The sequence below is a fragment of the Myotis yumanensis genome, unplaced genomic scaffold (genome assembly GCF_028538775.1).
Source record: "Myotis yumanensis isolate MYYU_CA2020_CCGP unplaced genomic scaffold, mMyoYum1.0.hap1 SCAF_1, whole genome shotgun sequence".
In the NCBI taxonomy this organism is placed as follows: domain Eukaryota; kingdom Metazoa; phylum Chordata; class Mammalia; order Chiroptera; family Vespertilionidae; genus Myotis; species Myotis yumanensis.
Window position 1 is genome coordinate 153368998 of NW_027223752.1, and position 21842 is coordinate 153390839.

Genomic DNA, 21842 nt, shown 5'->3' on the forward strand with positions numbered 1-21842 from the left:
CATTGTGGCGAGGAGTTAGGCTGCCGTCGGTTGCTTAGCAGCTGCCCCATCGGGAAGGAGCATGTATTTCATTTGACTATGCAGCTTGCTGCTTCTTCAGGGCAAATGCCTGGGACCTGTAGGCATTTGAGGTTCTGGGGCGCGTTTCTGAATGTGTTCTTCAGTGGCAATTTAGAAAAGAGCCATTTGAGGCTCAGGGCTAGAGGTTGTTCCAGTAAAACTGCTGAGAAATTAGGTTTTATCTTAAGTAGTAGTGGTGGGAACAGAGAGAAGGAAAAGGAATGAAGGCACTAAAGAGAAAAGATGGAGAGGGATGCCTCGGGCAGTGGTGGGCCTGTGGGCTTCATAGGCAGAGAGACCTGGCTGCTACCACAAACTGTGCTTTTGAGAAACGTACCTAACTTTTCTGAGCAGTAGTTTCTTTTTTTTTTGGTAAAATGCAGATAAGAGGCCTATTTCATAGGGGTTTTATGAAGATCAAATGAGAAAATACTTTTAAAGCGTTTTGCTCAGTACCTGGCTCCTGTTAGTTCACATTCAGGCAAACGGTGCTGGTCGTGCTGACGATGGTTGAGGAGTGAGGGGAGACGGAATCAGGGATGATGTCCAGGTTTCGGTTGTATTATCGGGGGAGCTGCAGAACACGGGAGAAAGTGCAGGTGGTGGCGTCAGTGCTGGTGTGGTGTGCTTGAAGTGCTCTGAGGCTGTGTAGTCGAGGGGTTGGTAGGTGGTTGGGTGCTGGGGTCTGGAGCTCAGGGCTGGGATCTGGGCAGGACACAGGCTGTGATTTGATGATCTGCCCACCACTGTCCCACTCAAACCTCCCTCCCCCTCCGTCAACTTCCTCAGCCTCAGTATTCATCACAACGACCTCCTTGAGGAGCAGGACAGGAAGAATTTGGAAGAGAAGATGTGATATTACATTTTGACTGAAATGTGATCTCATAGCTTTAAGTTATTGAAAAAATTATCTCCAGTTTACTATTTTGGCCTCCAGTCAAAAGAAATGAATAATTCAACATTTGTTTATATCAGGACTGAAAAAAAGTCACCCTTTACAAATGTTAGGCCTTTTCTCTATCTTTTGTTGGCTTTTTCTGTTTTGCATCACCAACACTGCTAATTCTAAGCAAATATTCAACTGAAAGTGAGTAATTGTTAGCAATGAATGACCACACTTTTTTTTTAAGTTTGTATTCTTTCTTAACTGAACATACCAAAAAGCAGTCCTGACATCCCATCTCAAAGGCCACCTTCTCCCTCTGCCTTCCTGACTTGAACAGGAGAAAGTCTCCACTCCTTTCTCACATTTAGTCCTAACACTTGCGTGGAGCCTGTCTCATACCGCTCTGCAGTGTGGCGATTTGTGGATCTGTGTCATTTGTTCTGCTAGACTGAGAGTTCCATGTTGCTGGGGACTGTGTCTTACACGTCTTTATCTCCGATGCACTAGCTTCCGCAGTTCCTAGTCTGGTTCAGTTCGGTACACTTTCAAAGGTGGAAGGACCACACACTTCTTTATAAAAGGATAAAAAGATGAAGATGTAATCTTAATAAGCAGATTGTGCTTTTCAGAAAAGATAATTTAGTGGGAAAATGAGTATATTTAATTTGTCTGCCTATCTTATAGGCTTTTTACATATCATAGATCTTCACTCTTGATTAAGTTTCTAAAAAGAAATCAATTTACCTGCTTGAAAACACAGAATGCAATCTGACTGTGTCATCTACTGCTTTCAATCCATTGGTTGTCCGCAGTTATGGATAGAATCCTGATTCTCGGAGTATGAGGCTCTTCATGCTGACAACGGCCTGAAGGACTATCGTTGACTGTAGGACCCAGTCACAGGGGATTGCCATTGCATTTCCAGACCCTCTGTTGCTCATACCTCTCTCGGCTCATTCAGAATAAAAGGCCCTTCACCATCCACGTGGTGAATTCCTGCTCATCCTTCAAGATTCAGCTCGTATTTCCTCTTGCAAGCCTTCCTGGCATTTTCCCGACTCCCACCTCTCTGCAGAGAAATTCCATCTTCTGTGTTCTCTTAAACATCTTGCACACCTGCCATATCTGTCTTTATCAAGAGACTGCACACTATTGCAGAGCAGGGGCTGTGTACTTAAAGAGCTCAAAGCCTAGTGGGAGAGCTAGATAAGAAAAATAACTATGATGACACAGCATGGTGCATGTGTATGTGAATATAAACACATATAAATAACTGATGATAGAGGTATGCACAGAGGCTTAGGAAAGCACGGAAAGGGCTCCAATCTCAGGATGCAGGGCTGCAGCAGGTCTTGGAGGTGGTTGTGTTTAAGTGAATATTGAAGCCCGTCCAGGTGTTAGTCTGGCAGACAAGGGAGGAGTGACATTCCATGTAAAAGTATGGAGCTACTAGAGAGTGTGCTGTTTCTTGAGAACTTCAGTTTGTTGGTGTATTTGTAGTTGTGATTGGTGATGAGCCTGGTGGGAAGGCAGGAATCAGATCATGAAATGTAGTGTTGAATGCCATACCGAGACATTAATCTGGTAAGTTTAATGACGAAGAGTCAGGGAGGGTAGGGAGGAGAATGGCATGGTAAGATCATGGGTTACCCAGGCCCCTCCCACAGCAGTGTAGGCCTGTTCAGGTCTGTAGTACTGGAAGCAAGACGGCCATTGTGCTAACATGTATTTAACCAATTCCTTATTGATGGACATTTCATTCCCCACCCCCCCCCCCCCCAGACTTCTATTTAACATTCTCCATAAGATAAATTTGGAGCAATTAATGAAGTAATGTCTTTTAAAAAACAACACAGTAGCCCTGGCCAGTGTGTTCAGTGGTTAGAGCGTTGGCCCGTGCACCCAATGGTCACAGGTTCGATTCCTGGTCAAGGGCATGTGCCTGGGTTGTAGGTTTGATCCCCAGCCCCAGTTGGGGCAAGAGTGGGAGGCAACCAACTGATGTGTCCCTCATTGATGCATCTCTCTCTCTCTCTCTCTCTCTCTCTTTCTCTCTTTCTCTCCCCTTCCCTCCATCCCTTCCACACTCTAAAAAATCAATGGAAAATATCCTTGGGTGAGGATTAACAACAACAAAAAACACACACAGTATACCAAACTGACGATTGCTTCATATCATATAAATCTATGCACAGTCACAGAATGATTCCCTTTTAAAAGTAGTTAATATAGGGCTCGGCTCATTGTACCAGTAACTCTTTTAAACATAGAGAGATTTGGGTTGCTGAAAGAAGTCATAATGTTCACATTAGAATTTTTCTAGCCTTTTGCGATGATTGTCCAGTAAACCTGCCCCAAATTAGAGCATCATCTCCTAAGCTAAAACAAATATGATAATTTTTTATGGAAAGGAACAGTTTAATGTGTTTCATTATATCCTAATGAATTCTCGCGTTATGAAACTAGATGTCTTGTAAATTTGCTTTTCTGAGAAAGAAATGTTTAGCATTGCTTTTTCCCCAAAACCTTTTCTGACGCTCTTAAATCTATGTAATTGATCACTTTCTCTAATGTATCCTTTATATGCACCTGTTAAGATATCTGTGCTTACTTCTTGTCTATCCTTAATGGACTTACCTAAGTTGAGGATGAGGTATCTTATTGATATGTATACCTTCAGTTCTTAATATAGTGTGTTAATCTCTGTGGCTTTTCCTTTTAGTCATTCTTATCCTCATAATAGCTGGCATTTTGTTGAGTTCTTAGTATGAGACAGGTACTGTTCTAAGTAGTTTATTTGGATGTTTTTCATTTAATATTGTCAACAAACCTCTGAGTAAGTCCAATATGCACTAATCTTTAAGAAAAAAAATAGCTGTGCTGGCAACTTCGCCTGGTTCAACTTAGGTTGACTATTTTAGAGAAAAGATAGGTGATCTGCATAGGACACGAATTTCCTAAGTGGAGGGCATCTGTGCTCTTGGCCCCCTCTCTAGAGAGCACTGATGAGTGCACAATAGCTCTGAAGTAATAACATTTGTCAAGGTATGCATTTTATCGTACTTGTGTTTATAAATTTGTCTCATTTTTATATTTGAAAATTTCTAAATCCACAGAAGACTTGCAAGTATAGGATCAGTAAATATGCCTATAATCTTTTAAAAACTATTTATTAACGAGAGAGAGAGAGAGAGAGAGAGAGAGAGAGGGAGAGAGAGAGAGAGACATCGATTTGTTGTTCCACTTATTTATGCATTCATTGGTTGATTCTTGTATGTACCCTGACGGGGGATTGAACCTGCAACCTTGGTGTATCAAGACAATGCTCTAACTGACTGAGCTATCTGGCCAGGGACCCCTATACTCTTTATCTACAGTTGTTACCATTACACATTTCCCTCCCTCCCTCCCACCCTCCCTCCCTTCCTTTCTTCCTTCCTTCCTTCCTTCCATTTGAATCATTTGAAAGTAACTTTCAGACATAATGGCACTTTATGCCTAAATACCTCAGTATGCATCCCTGAGAACAAGGACATTTACATACAAACCATAATATACTTATCATACTTAAGAAAGGTAACATTGATACACAAATATTATGTAGCATACAGTCCATATTTTAGATTCCCCAGTTGTCCCAATAATTAGTTTTATGATGTTTTTCTTTTTGATCAGGAAACAAGCAAAGATCTTACATTGCATTTACTTGACATTCCCTTTGGTCTCCTTTAGTTTAGAACAGTAAGACCATTTTTTTCCTTCTTCTTGACAGTGACGTTTTTGATGAGTGCCAAGTAGAATGTTTCACAATTTAAATTTGTCTCTGGCTTCATTGTCATTAGATTCAGGTGAAACCTTTTTTGCAAGTGTATTACAGAGGTGATCATATGTTATGACATTCCCATTGCGCATAATGTCGGTCTGTTCCATTATTGGGATGTTAATTAAGTTTGGTCACATGATTAAGGTCTGTCCACCCGATTTTTCCACTGAAAGGCACCTTCTTTTTATTATGAGTAAGTCATCTGCAGATGACACATTGAAACTGTTTGAGCATCCTGTTCTCCAACAAAGTTCCAACCAGTGAAAGTTTTAGCACCTACGGTTAACTTTTGATCAAATTAATTATTTCAATGGTGGTTGTGAAATTGTGTTACCATTCCTTCTACATGTTCACTGGCATCTTTCCATGAAGAGGAGCTCTGTCCTTTTTGAATCACTTTGGACCCATGGATTCTTTTTTTATTTCATTGTTATGAATTACTATACTTCTTGGTGCTCAAATTATCCCAGATTTGGCCAGTGGAAACACCTTCAAGCCAGACCTTTTTGCATCCTTTCTTTATTCTTTGAGCTACGTCCTTGCTTTTTATCACAGCAAAATATTCCAGGCTCCCTGGCCCAGTCCTGATTCCTTTCACTGTGGAATAGGATTTAGAAACAAAGATCTGGGTGCTAAGTGTGCTCATTGCTACTGTTACCTAACTTAAAAGAAGCAAACAAAAACCTACTTCACTCTTCCAATAACATTTTCTTGTGTGTTCCGAATGTCTCATTCCACTAATATCACAGTGGAAACCGAAAGAAAAATTAAAATTCCAAGTCAGCTGAAAAGGCCAACATTTCAGAAGGAGATTTTTCAGTGGAAAGGGATAGTACTGAATTATGATAATTAAAAGTTGGTTTGAGATACAGAAATGCAGGTGCGGAAACCTATTTTCTTTGGGCTACTTCAGGAGTTAAACATTAAATAATAAGAGTTGAGCCAGATAGGCGTGGCTCAGTAGTGGTTAAATATAGACGTATGAACAAGAAGGTCACGGTTCAACTTCCAGTCAGGGCACATGCCTGGGTTGTGGGCTCAATCCCCAGTGTGGGGCATGCAGGAGCCAGCTGATCAATGATTCTCTTGCATTGATATTTCTATCTCTCTCCCTCTCCCTTCCTCTCTGAAATCAATAAAAATATATTTTAAAAAATAGTGAGAGTTGAAATGTGTCTGATTTGGATGTTCCCAAAGACAAAAATAAGTTATTGTCAGACTGTTCTTGGAAGACAATATTATGTTGACCAGAAAACCTATTTATTTTAATGTCATGCACCAAATTATCAATCAGTTTGTTGACTTAATATTTGACTATAGTCCAAAAATAGTTTAAGTTTTTAATAAAAAGAATGTTAGATAAAATGTGACAGCAAAAATAAAATCATAGATGTAGAGATACTTCAGAAGAGATAGGAATTCTATACTTCATTTTTATTTGGGGGGGGGTACAAAACAAGCAAGGGAGTAAAGGGATTATGTTGAAATATTAGGGTTATTTTAATTTCCTTAAATTGTAGATTATGTTCTTACATGCAACTTTTCCTTCCTGGAAATGCAACTTAAATACCTTTATGCCTTTAATCACCATTGACATTCTCTACCCCTCTCATCCTTCCTTGCTTAGTGTTTTACTACAACCTCACTCTCCTCCCTTCTAAGCACTCAGATTGCTGGGCTTCGGGGCCTTTATCTGAACAGGTGGGTTCAGATAAACCCATGGATCTGGGACAAGAAATTTTTACTGAAATTGGGCAAGTCAGGTAACCCTCTGTGTTTTCACTTGTCTGCTGGTAAGTGAGGGTAGTGTTGCTCTCCTGCCTTCTGTGGATATTGTGAAGATAGAATTAATCAGTCATATGAAGTGGTTTTGAGTTCTGTGTTCATGAGAGTATTTAATGGATAATATTTTATAGTGATAACCATCAGAGGCACTTCAATTTCAGTTTATACTGCAGTAGGAGTTTAGATTTGAAAGCAGGATACTCAGCACTGGCATACAGGGTATTCGGAAAGCTGAGGAGCTGTTTTCCTCTGAAGATCTTAGAATCTGTAGGAGGCTTTCCTCAGGATTTTGGTGTACCTGTGGTATAGGATGGCTCAAGGCCCTTTCTAGTGGGGCCCTGTAAATTCTGCCTCCACTCCTCCCAAGTCCCATTCATACAGCAATGAGTTGCCTCACGCTTCATTTAGCAACTTGCTCTCTTACAAGGTCGATTGCTCTTTGAAAAAGATACTTCTCGTTGTATGCTTCTGTTTGCCTCAGATGAGTTTTCCGTATCTGAGTTCTCTGAAACTTGTTCGATGTAATGAGAGCTCTCTGAAATCTCCCACCTTTGTAGCCATCCATTCTTCTGCCCTGCCCTTACATACTTCTCTGTCACCTTTGTTTCTAAATTACATGCCTTGGAGGACAAGGTTCTTTGTTCTGCTTTTAGTGGTGCCGTGTATGAATAGCAACATGATGTAGATTGCAGAAATTACAAATGATTTGACTCGAAAGACAATCTTATTCGCGTTAAGGAAATCCTTCTCAAGTTACTAACCACATCTGAGGTTGAGTTGGCTTTTCCCTTGTTCCTTTCCAGAGTCATCATCTGCTTGGGCATCTCAACATGTCCTTATTTTTTCAATGTTGGTACTTGACTCCCAATGTGATTAGTTTATTTAAGAAATAGTCTATAGAACTGACACGGGACCGTAATTTTCCCCTAACTTACTTGAAAACGCACCTCTTATATCCGCATCAGAAAACATTGTCCAACTCTCAGAACCTCAGTTACACCCATTAGGATGAATTTTTAAGTGTAAAATTTTATTAGATTGCAAACCAAAGCGGCTTGGACATGTGACAGACAATAAAAGAGCTGTGTTTGCTTTGCCAGTTGAGACTTGTTTTTTTTCCTCCTCTAGTTAAAGTAATGAGTTGGAGATTATACTGCAGGAATGTTAAAAAGTAAATTTTGAATATTATTTGCCATTTCAGCTTACTCCTGGCATTCAGTTTGGGGTTAAAAAAAATCTGTCATTCATTGACTATCTGTGGTCTTCACCTAATTTGTATTACTGAGCTGCTAAACCATATGTGGAGGCCAGAGAACAGTGGACTGTCAAATATGGCCCAGAATTCTTGTCCCTGGTCAATGTGTAGGTCAGAGAAGCAATGCTGCATTTTCTGATTAACTTGTAGCAACAGCAGATGTGGTCTTTCCTCTAAATCAAATGTATTATCTATTTTTGATGTTTTTAGAACACTCCAAAATGGACCATGAGAAAGGATCACATTCTTTTTTTTTCCTGGCCTGCTATCCACAGCAGGTTGTAAAGGTTGGTGTGTGCTGGCCAGCTACTGAGAGCTCACATTACAGCACAGTCGGTTCTCAAAGGGTGGACCAGTTTGCACAGAAGCTGGGAATTACTTTCCTCCAGTGTCATTATGGATATGTATTTTCTAGTCTGATTCTTAAAAGACAGAAATGACATGTTTTAGATACTTCTATAATTTTACGGCATTATATATGAAATAAATTTGACCAATTATATTGCTTTACTAGGATCGGCTCATTTCTGTGCAGTGTGTGTGTGTGTGTGTGTGTGTGTGTGTGTGTGTATCCAGAGAAAATATGTGCCAACTTGATAACGAACACACATTAAGTACAGATTCCGGGCCTTTATCTGAACAAGTAGGTTCAGATAAACCAGTGCCCCAGATGGCTAGGATGGCAATTTAGGGTTAATATTATGACATCGTTCTCGGCCCCCTTTTTCATTCTCAAGGTTACCTTGTGGTCACAAAGTGGCCTCTGTAGTTCACTGTGAAATCTGTATTCCAGGCAAGAAGACAGAGGGGGCATACTAGTCAGGACCTTTTTAGGTGGCGTTGCAAACGCCCCTCCCCATAACTTCTGTTCACATGTAATTGGCCAGAATTTGGTTGCTTGGCTACTCATATATGCTATGGAGGACTCATCCCCTCATGGAAAAAAAAAAAAAGCCAGTCTGTTTTTTTTTAATATATTTTATTGATTTTTTTTTTTTTTTTTTTTTTTTTTTACAGAGAGGAAGGGAGAGGAATCGAGAGTTAGAAACATCAATGAGAGAGAAATATCGATCAGCTGCCTCCTGCACACTCCCTACTGGGGATGTGCCCGCAACCAAGGTACATGCCCTTGACTGGAATCGAACCTGGGAGCCTTCAGTCCGCAGGCCAATGCTCTATCCACTGAGCCAAACCAGTCAGGGCAAGCCAGTCTGTTTTAAAGAAGAAGGGAACACATGTTTGTAAGCACTGGGCGGTTTCTGCCTTTCATGATCTGCCTAGCCTGTCTTTTGTTCCCATCTGCTGTTATAAGCACTTCATGTGACAGCTTCACGTGACAGCTTCACTTGGCTCTCTAGAACCTTCTTCATTGTCCTTCCCCAGTACTCTACTTCTGTTCTCAAAGGCTCCGTCCCCCTTCCCAGTGTCTCTGCCTCTTAGTTACCTCTAAGGCATGGCTCAGATTGCATATCCTGCAGGAGGCTTTTCCAGAACCCAGTCAGTTATTATCTGCCCCCCTCCCCCCCCCCCCCCCCCCCCACCGCACCTTTTATCTCACCTCTCTATCGCAGCTCTTGTTAAGTTTTGGCCAATGTATTACAGTTTCATAGTAATTTTTTTATATCCTCTGTGACTCTCATTTCATCCACACTTGGCTAGTAGACTACATTAGATATAACAAATGTTGAATACGTATTTATTGAATCCCATTGCAGACTCATGCCAGCAAGGTAATAGGAGAAAGGACTTTTACACAACATTTTTAAGAGCAGTTTCTTTTTGTAAGAGGACAAAATGGTTATATCAACTTTGAATACCCTATCCCATTTAATAGCTGTTGACTAATAAATAGGTTATTGGTTACTTTGGTGCATAGTCTGTCGGATAGACGTGCAAACAGCAGTTTGAAAATACTGACTCCCTACACATGTAGGAAACATTAACATCCTTGGCCTCCTGGAATGTGTGCATTTGATGTGCCCAAGATTAGGGCACTCCACGGAGAACAAACAACGAGAGGGAGGGGGACAATAGAAACTTTTGTTCCTGTGAAGTGCCTGAAAGCACTATAAATGGATAGTCATCAGGCTGGTCAGGGGGTCAAAAGGCAGTGGGCCTGGGGCCTCAGGTGGAATTATTTCATAAAGTGTCCTCTTTGCAAATACACTTTTTCATGTTTTTAAGTGGTACTTTCTAAACTACTTTTTCATGTTTTTAGAGATGTTTTCAAATTCCTTTTATTTTGAGAGGTGATTACCTTGACTTACATTTACTGCTTTTGAGATCTTTACTCTTTTGTTTTTTAATATAGCAATCTGGGTGCATCACAGATACCTGATTTATTCAGGTTGTTTCTCTATATAATTGTTAAGATTTATGGAAAATCTTTTTTTTAATTTAAAAAAAGTTCTTTTCAACTTGCATTTCTTGGTGATGGGACTTAAAAAGTTACATTAAAAAATGGCTTATTGTGGGACTTGTTTCAAAAACTGCATCTAAACCATCTATTAGGTGTACAGTTGACTGAAATATTATATTGGAAGGCACTCCTAGATCATTTATTTTTACAGTTCTGAAAAAAATGGCTTCCCTTTGAATTTCATGCCATGTCTAACATCAGATTTTAAACAAGCACATTTCTCTACCATGTACACTGTCCACTTTTCTCCTTCTTTACTTCTGCAAGCTTTCAAATTAAATACCTAATGAGCAGCACTGTCTAAGGCTCATTAGTGGTACAGGGTCCTGTGGGAGCGACAAGTAGGCAGGAAGGACCTGGGAGTAAAATTGGCAAATAGGCCTATAGAATCCAGGTGAGGGGCGGGTTAGTGAGGGTGAGTCAGGAAGTGTAGAAAACACCAAAAATAACCTTCACATCAGTTTCACAGGAATAATAGAGCTTTAAAGGAAATGATGTTTGAGAATTGCCAGAAACTGGGAGCATATCCCAGAATAGAGAACAGCCGGGGCCAATAGGGGAAGGAGCAGGTGTCGGGGACTTGAGAACTCAGGGTCACTGCTGACCCCAATCCCTCTGGTTTTTACGACTTGTCAGCTCTTCACTCTGGTTACTGAAGCCCGTCTTTTCCTGTCTCAAAAACAAATCATTCCTTTCTCATGTCAACTGGACTTTCTACATATTATCACCAGGCTAATATTCCCAGAGTGTTGATTTTTATCTGTTAATTTTACTGACGGTGTTAAACTTTCCATTTTTTATAGATAAAGTGTATGTTCCTCTGTCTGAAATTGAGGGAACGTCATCATCTGATACCGCTCACCCATGATTGCCTACTTCTCACTCTTCTACCAGCATTTACCACCCCCCCCCCATACACATTTTTGTCTTGCCAAGCCTCCTTAGTGTCCCCTATTTTGTTGCACAATTCTCCTTATCTTGGGTAGTCTTCTCCCTCTTCTTTCTACCCAAGCTTCAAGATCCAACTCAAGCCTCTTCTACAAGGCTTTCTGTACATATCGATGTGGATATGCTTGCGTGATTTCTTTACAAATTTTGTATGTGTCACTTATTTTGTTCATAAGTAAATGTTGCTTTAAATTAAAGACATGCTTGTTTTGTCCCTTCATCTAGACCAGCGGTTTTCAACCTGTGGGTCGCGACCATTGGAAAACACATAGCATATCAGATATTTACATTAAGATTCATAACAGTAGCAAAATTACAGTTATGAAGTAGCAACGAAAATAATTTTATGGTTGGGGGTCATCACAACATGAGGAACTGTATTAAAGGGTCGAGGCAGTAGGAAGGTTGAGAACCACTGATCTAGACTATAAGCTCTTTGACACCAGTGACCACGCTATACAATGTTTTCTCTCTGTTCTAGTATCTGGCATAGCCCCATGCACATATTTGGTACAGAGCAAGGTTTCTCAGTCTGGCAACATCACAGTTTCAGCTGAATAACTTTTTGTTTGTTTGTTTGTTTGTTTTTTGGGGGTGTGTGTGAGAGGGGGAAGGGGCTCTCTGACCATTGTAAGATGTTTAGCAGTACCAACTAGATGCCAGGAGCACACTCTCCCTAGTGTGACAACCAAAATGTCTCCATTTATGCCAGTTGTCCCATGGGGGCAGAAATACCCGCAGCTGAGAATCACTGATAGAGAGTAAACAGAAAAAATTCTAAGCAGTATCTTGGCAGGAATCAAAGACTGAAAAATTTAAATGATGATTTTGTAGCATTTTGGGGTCTTGAGGAAAGACAAACTCAGTTGATAGAAGATAGTAAATGAAAAATAGATATTTTTATTTGCTGTGATAGGCTATAGAAAAGCCATTATAGATTGATGAGCAATTGTGACCCACCTAAGGTTAAGAAAAAGCAAGATGACAGAGGTATTCTTAAATTAAAATTCCAAAAAAGATTGAGTTGCAGTGTTTATTTCAAACCATTTTATACTTAGGAATACTGTTTCCAATAAAATAATATTTTATTATTTAATTGGAAATTTATCTGGACTTCAAACAATTTATCTGTAGTTAAACAATATCTTTGGATTAAGAACAACTTTTTGAAATGTATTTAAAAAAATATATTTCAGAGAGAAGAAGGGAGAGTGAGAAAGGGATAGAAACATTAATGATGAGAAAGAACCATTGATCAGCTTCCTCCTGCACACCCCCTACTGGGGATTTAGCCTGCAATCCGGGTATGTGCCCTTCCCAAATGGAACCAAGACCTCCTGGTTCATGGTTCATGAGTTGACACTCAACCTCCGAGCCACACTGGACGGACTTCAGTGTATTTGAGAGAATGAGTTTGAAGTTATGAGTACAGGTTATTGCAAAGTTATAACTATTAACAAACACCAGTTGTGTTTATGCACAGTCTTACATATTTTTCTGACTATCAGAGTATTGACCTCAAGTTCAGCCAATTTTTCAGCCCAAAGTGACGCACACACATGAATATAACACAGGTGTGTTAATGTGTGGTTTAGACAGTGCTTACCAATCCAGAACACAGTGATTTTGTATATTTCTGCTACTTTTTATACGTTCTAAGTTGTTGGGTTTTTTTTATTACTAAGCTAGTACATGATGTAGATACTATATGGTTGATGTTCTGCTGATCTAGAAATAATGCATGACATTCTCTTTTCACAGCTGTGTGCCAACCACAGTGCAAACACGGTGAATGTATCGGACCAAACAAGTGCAAGTGTCATCCTGGATATGCCGGCAAAACCTGCAATCAAGGTAGGGAGAGTGTGACACAGTGAACAATCATGAGCCCCTCTACTCCTGCCTGATATAAAAATGTTAAGTTCTCACGCCTGGCCACTTTTCCATGACGATTGTTCTGCATATTTGAGCTGCATTTATTGAAAGATAGAAATATAGTAATGGTAAATCTTTTAGAATTCATTTCATCGAAGGACAATTAAAAGAATTTCATCTTCTCATTCACTGCTGATAATTAAAATGCATTCTGAAAAAGAGAATTGCAGTGTCAGTAATGTTAGAAGCCTTACATTCTGCTGCTCCTTGTTCTGCCACTAACCAGTGGAGAAGCCTTATTAGGCTCCTTGGACCCGATTTGGTGAAAAGACCTTCATACTCACAGTCAGGTAGGAAGTTTGATTTGAAATTCTGAGGCCCCTTCAAACTTTGAGCCCTTCTATTTTGCGATTAAATTCCCTTTAACTGTTGACCAGCTTGTATTCTCTGAGAAATAAAGATTTTGATGGACTTAGCAAGTTATTTTTAATTGGCATCAGTTACTTATAAAAGCAAACATTGATTTAGCACTAAGAGTACACCAGGTATTTTACATATATTATCCATTTTCATTATTACAACAACATCAGGAGGTAGAGTATTTATTATAATCAAGTTATTAAAAATAACATATTCATTGTTTAGTTGAAGGGATGTAAGTGTCTTGTCCAAGTTCATAGAATTAGTTAGTAAAAGACCTACTATATCAACTTAGAGCTATTGTCTATAGAATTCATGTTCTTTTTACCAATTTAGTTGTGGATAAAGAAAATATTGGAAATGTGATCCTCTGGTTCATGCTAACAAGTCTGATAAGGCTTGTCTTTTTAACCAAAAACTTTCTACCATTAGGAGAAAACACACACACACACACACACACACACACACACAAACAAACAAAAAAACAAAAAACAAACAAACACCCCCCCCCACCCCCCAGAAGTAAAGAAAATGTATGGTTAGAATTCACTAGAAAGATACAAGGATAAAATAGTCAGTTTTTAACTTACTACTTAAAGCAATACTCCCTGTCATTTTAAATGTCAAATGAAACAATCATGTAGGGGTCTAACTTTCTCAAAGATATGAATTTGACCTCACCTGATACAGAAATGATATTGTTGAAGCACTGTTGTTCTTCAGTATCTGATACTCCTTGAGGTGTGCCTATAAACTCGTGTTTGTAGATGTAGTTTTCACAACATCCTGAACACTGGTGTTTGAAGGTATAGCTAATTGTTTCTGCACTGCTGGATGAATTCCATGCTAGTAAAATGTGACATGTACAATGGTAGGACAAGCTGTTATTCTAGAGTCTTCTAGATTATCTGCTATTTGATTGGTAGCCAAGTTTTTTCAATGCTTCTTTTCAGATAATGTTTTTTAACTTGGAATTTACCTGACATGCCTGGGTAGTATTTTTTAAATAAATGGGGTTCTTATTACCTCAGTTGACTCTTTTAAAAATCCATTTGGTTTTCCTTCTTCTGTCTTTCTCAAGTAGCAGCATGTTTGGTTTTAATTATTGAGTTATTAGTGTTCATCTTAGAGTCCCAGCCTGCTTCTTCTTTAAAAGTGATGAACACAAACCATCAGAGATGTCATTAATATGTCCGCACCATAAAACTTCTTGTCCTGATGCCAGGAATTTATACAAAGAAGATTATTCCAAATAGCTGCCGTTGAGATTGCAGAGAAAATTCATTTAAATTAATTTGCAGAGCATCATCAACTTTAATATGCTTCAGAAGACTCTCAAGCTATTATTGGAACAAGGATTCATCTCTGAGTATCTCTTATTTTCAGAAAACCAGTTTACCATGTACTTATTATCAGAATAAAGAGTTCACCATGCACTTGTTTTTAGAAAAACCAGTTGGGTGTTTGTTTGTTTTTTCAGTAATTCTAGAGAAAAATTGAAATATATGGAGTTGAAATCTTGCCTCCTAAAACTCTGTTCCTTAGGGGGAAAAGGATTCTATTAGTAGCAAAATGGGATTTTACACCTGCAAAAACTGTGCTGACATTGAAAATGTCATTTCAAATCCAATCTTGAATAGAAAGCTCCAGCTTACAGTGAAGATGAATGTGTTTCATTCATCTTTCTTGTGGCCTTCCTTACCAAAACAGCAATTAGGCAAGTTCCTGATGGAAAGAAGTATGCCCTTTGAGAACAGGAACCCTTTGTATTGGCTCTCCGATTTCTGGGTTCCTGAAAACTATTATTAAAATGACTTGCACAGGATTAGTGTACAGTAAATATTTATTAAATGAGTAACTGTTTCATACAAGAGTTCTTGGTCCTGAAAGCTGTAGGAACTTGAAACAGTCCCATGGAGGCGTCTGGTACCTTAGCCTTTACCGTGTGGATTACGAGCCCTGTGAGAAGCTGCCCTGAGTGAGCGGGGTAACTCGGAGAGCTGTCAGGGGACCCCCAGAAACGCTGATAGAGCAAATGGTCTGTACCTGCTCTATGTCTCCATAACAAATTAGCATAGACTTTTGGTCTGGACCATGCATTTTAATAAAGTGGAAAACATACAGGAAATTAAATAAGTTTCTTTTTTTCTTGAGGAGAGACATGTCAAGAAGAGGTACCTTGAAATAATTTCACAGAACTAGATATTAGCTTTTGATTAAAAGTTGGGTTGGGTATAAGGCATGGATCTGCATAAAAAGTTTGTTGCAAATTGTGTACTTTAAGAAGTCATTCCCTGGGAGCTTGCTTGGCTGCATGGACAGCAGGAGTAAATGACAAGCACTTGAGCGCTGTTGGAGCGGCCTGGGGAGCAGCCAGATAGCGGGGCAGGCCCACTTTGGAACTGGCTTCATTTAATAGTCTGTCGCAAGATTAGTATAATCTGCTCCTGGTCACTTGTTCCCCCTCCAGTCATTTTCTGGATTGCTATAGTCGGATCACATATAAAACCATAGGCTTGGACTGATCATTGTCATATTCTATAAGGTATGTGGTACCTTTCACAGTAGGTGAAATTCTAACCAGAACTCTGGCAAGATTTTTTTTTCCATCTTACTTTCTCTGGCAATTTTATTCTTGCGTATTTCCCCCCCTCCTTGAGTCTCTGTGTACCCATACAAATCCCCTTTCCACTTCAGCCAAGAAAGGATACTATTAGAGATAATAATATTTTTATAACTTTCCCACAAGGGAATTATTTTTAGCATGGAATATATCATGTTATTGCAGTTTTTTAAGGAAAAATATTCTTTTGAATTCATAGTGTGCTTTATAATGAGTACAGAAGAAACAATTTATAAACATCAGTTACTAATGTCTTGACATGGTTCATGTGTCATATGTTGAATTCCTTATCCCGAGAAAAGAATTAGTGTCTTGTAGCACATAATCAGGCAGTAAACATTGGTGGACTAGTTAATTCTCAGAGTTGATTGCTTTTCTCTGCACAACAGCCTGTATGCATTAACCCTAATATCGAGGTAATTTCTTATAGCCTTACTTTTTTGAAGGTTGTGTGATTTTAACACAGACACCAGTGTTCATTTAATTTGGAAGTTTAACTGACTATTACCAATGTAATAGTCTTGAAATAGGATATGAGTGCCTTTTTGACTCTCTACTTTTGAATCTCACCCATCTCACAATATTTTTAGTAAGCTAACCATGGGAACAGTTACTTTATTTTGTGTGTTGTTTTTTTTTGCAGAAAACTTCTTATGGACATTCTAATTAAATGTGACCTAAATGTGACATAAGTTTTTATATTTGAGTGAAAACATTGATCATGCTATCTTTTTAAATAAAGTCTTTATGTAAATCATAACTTTGTGTGTAATTTTGGAGTATTTTAAACTATTGCGCAACATAATAAGGAAAAGTCGTAAGTTGGTCATTTAAGACTTCAGGATCTTTACACACAGCAGGTTGATTATAATCAATATTTGTATCATCATTGTTTATTTGTTCTTTTAGTTTTCTCTCATTGTTGATGATTAAAATCATGTTTTTTTAAAATTGACTATCTCTTTTTTACTGTTTTTTCCCCCCATTAAATTTGTATGAGAATGACGGATTAACTTGTACTGTGTGTGTGTGTGTTCTTGGGAAGAAAGATGGCGGTGACAAATTTTCAGGAAAGTAAAAATTTAAAAAAAAGAGAGAGAAACTGGAAAAACTAGAAACTAACTTTGGTAAAGTATTCTTTTTGAACTCCACCAACTTGATGTAATTGTTTAATATATACTTATAAAGATTTTTAGGGCTAAAAATGACATCAGTTCAAAGTTGACTCTTATTACCTTCTTCCTGGTGTGAAGACGAGCACTCCTACCCAACTCCTCTTGACCAAGGCAGTGAGCAGCCTCTTTTCCAACCCCTGGATCAGCAAGCCACAAGTTTACCTTCAAGGGGTGAGCGTGCATTGTCTCGGGGGGTCTGCTCCTCCTACCTGCACGGCTTCCCGCGGTGTGTCACCTCTTGCACCTGTTCCGAAGACGCGCCCCAGAGCGCCCAGCCTCAGCACTGAGCATGTGAAGCAGGCAGCAGGGCCGTCGCCTGCTGCAGACTCTCTGTGCTCTGCTGTCTGGAGCCTCTGCTGTCCTCTCCCTGCATCAAGTGTCGTTGCTCCTCTTCTTCTTTTCTGGGCTTCAAAGTGTTTTCTAAAAATCACATAACAAAATCACTTTTGTTTTCATATGTAGAGGAAGTCAGGAATATCAGAGCAACTGAGATTGGGGTTTTGATGGCTTTTGCTAAGTAGGTTTTAGAAGTGAGCAAGTCCTCTTCACCACCATCCTTAGGGTGTAGCGTGCTAGGTTACCAGAAATGAAACATACATTAGCTTCCTTCATTTCGTGTACATTTTCTAATATTAGAAAGCCTAAGTTCTGTTTCTAGCACAGCCCATAAGGAGCAAGTCATGTCATGTGTCTGGGTGTTAGCAAAACAATTAGTGATAGGAGGAGAGTAATTCCTGCCCTGTTTACCTGCAGGGCTGCTGTGAGAATGGAAACACCCCAAATATTAGTGTCTTCATTACGCTGGAAAGTTTTGTAGGAAGGTCAGGTGGCTGCATGCCTTTACAGTTCTCCTAAAAAAAAGTTACCCCTCACCCACTGATAGATTGAGGAACATAGAATGCCTGAATTAAAATCCTATAAATTAGAAATTACTCTCTCTCTGCTGATGGGGGACTTGATGGACGTGTACATCTTCTGCACAAAGAATCAGGGCCATGGGATTAATCTCAGTCACTGTGTCACTGCTATCTTCAAAGTTTAAAAGTGATGGCCGTTGACATATTGACATCTGTTTCCCTCTGACCTCCACTTTAGTCAGATAAAATATAAAAGCTTAGACTTTTGAGTCATTGCCCAGTTTAAGTCTCAAAGGGGAAAAAAAGTGCAAGTGCATTAAACAAATAATTATTTCCCCTTAAAAAACCCCTATTGGGTTGTCTGATGTAGTGAATCTCTTGGAGATTTTCAAGCTACTTTTCAGCATCTGCATGCTAATAAAATTTCTATTCTTTTTCCCCCTGAAGTGTAATTATAATGCTATGCAGCTTGCATTTTTGTTCTAGACCAGCTCCTTTCTCCCTGTCCCCCTCCCTCAAGCTCCTGAATCCACCGACCTGCTTAAGTATATTCCTGACTTCTAGATGCTCTTTAAGAATTGCACACTTAATAATTAAATCATTTGAATGTAAATGGTTTACTTGTAAAGTTCTGTTCTTTGTGTGATATGTCCATGATAGAATTCATTAATTTTTTAATTAAATATTTCCCTTTTAATTTATATTACATTATAAACTCCTAGAGAAAGAGCAAGATTAAAGTAAATTTAAAATAAACATACTAAAGATTTTTTCCCTAGGTTTCTTTATCAACTTTTAAGATTTATAAAGTGTAATCAAGCAGACTTTTATGTTATGTGTATTGTTCCACTTATTATTATAGGAGCATTTACTATAAGTTGAAAGTGTCATTTTTGAATTTCTGACTTAATTTGATAGGAACATAAGCGTTACTAGTTCTGTATTCCAAGAGATTTTTGGAAGCAGCCTATATTAACTCAGTTTTCTAAGGCAACAGGTCACTAAGAAAATAAGATATAATAATCAAGGATGGAAACCTGACAAAAAATTGGGGAAAAAGAAGTTCATCCCCAGGATATTGGATGCGTTTGATCTTTAGAAGCTCCCTGCTTGAGCAAAAGTCTGGTATTTAGTAAATATTGATAAGTATGGATTATGCTGGGACCCTATTTCATCATTTCTGCAGTGGCTCTTATGAAGTTTTGAGCAGACAGGTGCCTGTGGCAGGTGGGAGAGTAAGGGCAGTCACTGTGAACTTCAACACCTGGGAACTGGCACGGAGAGCCAGCAGCTCCTGCAGCGGCCGGCAGAGCAGGCTTTCTCAGATTGCTCCCAACATATTTGGATATTTACATCTCAATTTAACAACAGTAAAATAATCAATGTCTCTACACATACCATTGAACGATGCATGTTCCCTTGTTGCATATTGTTTCAGTGATTCCCAGGTTCTTTTGGAATTAGGGCACCTTACGGATGTTTCATTTTCTTTCAGTTTCGTGATTCTTAACCCCAAAGTACTTTTTCTCATGGGGAGGGAAGGATCGATAGGGGTTGAAGAGCACCAGCAGCCCCAGTCTGAATCGTGGAGTCCCGCAGAGCAATGCTAAGGAGCCCTTTATTGGCCAAGACAGCGGCTGCCTCAGCGGGGCCTCAGCTTTAGTCCAGAGACAGTGTCTGTAGAAATCTCCATCAGCATAAATACTCGGTGCATATAAGCTGCCTGGAGCTATAAACACCTGACCGGTTCCCATCAGGAAACCCACAGAAGTTTCTGTGTCTCCTTAACAGTAAACCTAAGGGTTCTTAATTGACACTTTTTACTTATCCACGAATATCCTTCCCTTGAGATATGGAATTCGGCCTAACTCTATTGTCTTGTTGTACTGTACCATTTTCTTTTTGTTTAGTGCAGAAAAATACTTAAAACACAAAGCCTTTGTCTAACAGTGTACTCAGATTTAAATACTACTTCTATAATATCAGTCAGGGATTTATCAAAGCCAGGTGTGAATCTGCAGGGACATATGAGGAATAAAAATCAACTCCTCTTAGAATATGAGGAAAGATTCTCTGACTTTAATTTTTAATAAATATTGACATACAAAGTAGAAGAATATGAGAAGTGGAATGAATTTCTTTTACTTTCATTGTTGATTTAAAATTTTCACTCTAACAGAGGGAGAAGTCACATTTTTGATGATTCTATAATCTGCAAAGCATCTTCTTTGAGGAAAACACTTTTTTGAACTATCCTGAAATACAATTCTGTTTTGTACAGCCTTAACTGGGCAAGATGCAATAAAGTATAAAATTGAATAAAGCCTGGGGGGTGACAACTGCTTATTATTGAATCTTCCCAGGCTTCACCCAGCTGGGGACCTGCTAACAGATGTGTGAAAGTTAGAAAAAAAGACCAAGTTGGAAAGTCAGTAAATTATATTTTTAAAAAATTAGGTGCAATAATTTGCAGGTTTTAAGAAGCAATGTAAGTTGGTGGTTTAGTTAAGTGAAATATATGGATTTTTAATAAACCGCAGGTCAGATTTATATTCGATTAAACTTGCAACTAGATTTCTGCTTTGATGACATAGGTTAATAGGTCATTATATTATACTGGCAGTTCCAAATGAACATGTGGTCATATTTCTTTTTAATGAAATCTATATTTTGGGCATTACTATTTCAGTGTTTATATGTCATTATGAGCTTTATGTTCACTTGAGGCAGTGTTTAACTGGGTTGGAAAATTCTAATGTGTAATTTATTAATTCATTTCATATTGGTATTTAAACCAATAATCCTAAAATACATAATGATAGTCCATTATGTATTATTCATTAGTATTTCCATATGCTCCTCTTAACTACCAAATGAATGAAAACATACTGGAGGGTTGTTTTTTTTTAAAAGTTTATTTTGTGATTTGAGTACATTACTAAAGTAGGAAGCAGAAGTTCCTTCTTTAACCTGAGGTCAGTATATAATCTATAAGATTGAACAAGAAAAACCACGATTGTGATCACTCTCATTCATGTAGCTCTTACCCTCTGGAAATGGAGCTTTCTTTTGGGAAGTTCAAAGCAGTCTACTGTTAAGAGTCTGGATATTTTTTCATATCTTCTTTAAACAAAGAGGAGAATAAGTCGATAGAGGAAGAACGTGTTGTCAAGAGTGACTCTAGGAGTAGAACCCAGGTATTTTGAGGATATTGAAGTCAGACAGATGACAGAGCACTACGAGGAGTCAGTATGCTGCTCTTTTAGGGACAATGAGGTAGGCACAGTATATACAGAGGACGGAATCACATGTCCTATATAATGTAAGCTCCAGGAACTCACTCGGCCTCTTCATTGTTATAAGGCTTTCAGTCACCTCTTGTAGGAAACTCTTGGCTGCCCCTAGTGTAGCCAGCCTTAAAATTAAGACAGTGTGAACAGGCTCCATCTTATGTAAATAACCGGTTACCATAGCTTGACCCACTTTTCTTCTTTATTTTTTCAATATAGAGAAGTATTTCAAATGGTTTACATTTGTGCGGACATTTTGTGATTTTTCTGCTTCAACTTCCCTTCTTTTCAGATCTGAATGAGTGTGGCCTGAAGCCGCGGCCCTGCAAGCACAGGTGTATGAACACTTACGGCAGCTACAAGTGCTACTGTCTCAACGGGTACATGCTGATGCCCGATGGGTCCTGCTCAAGTATGTCAAGAATC

The 21842-nt window shown here is 38.9% G+C and overlaps 1 protein-coding gene across 8 annotated transcripts in view; it reads left to right on the forward strand.

Annotated features, from left to right (window-relative positions):
* The window catches only part of NPNT (nephronectin), an 87064-nt gene that overhangs the window by 25678 nt on the left and 39544 nt on the right, over positions 1-21842 (forward strand). For 6 of the 8 annotated variants that reach the window (XM_070433271.1, XM_070433285.1, XM_070433272.1 and 3 more), the window contains 3 exons: positions 12938-13030; positions 17348-17440; positions 21709-21828. In XM_070433271.1, the coding sequence (XP_070289372.1) occupies positions 12938-13030; positions 17348-17440; positions 21709-21828 (306 nt within the window). The remainder of the gene's footprint in view (positions 1-12937; positions 13031-17347; positions 17441-21708; positions 21829-21842) is intronic. The other 2 variants (XM_070433274.1, XM_070433292.1) reach the window with 1 other exon arrangement.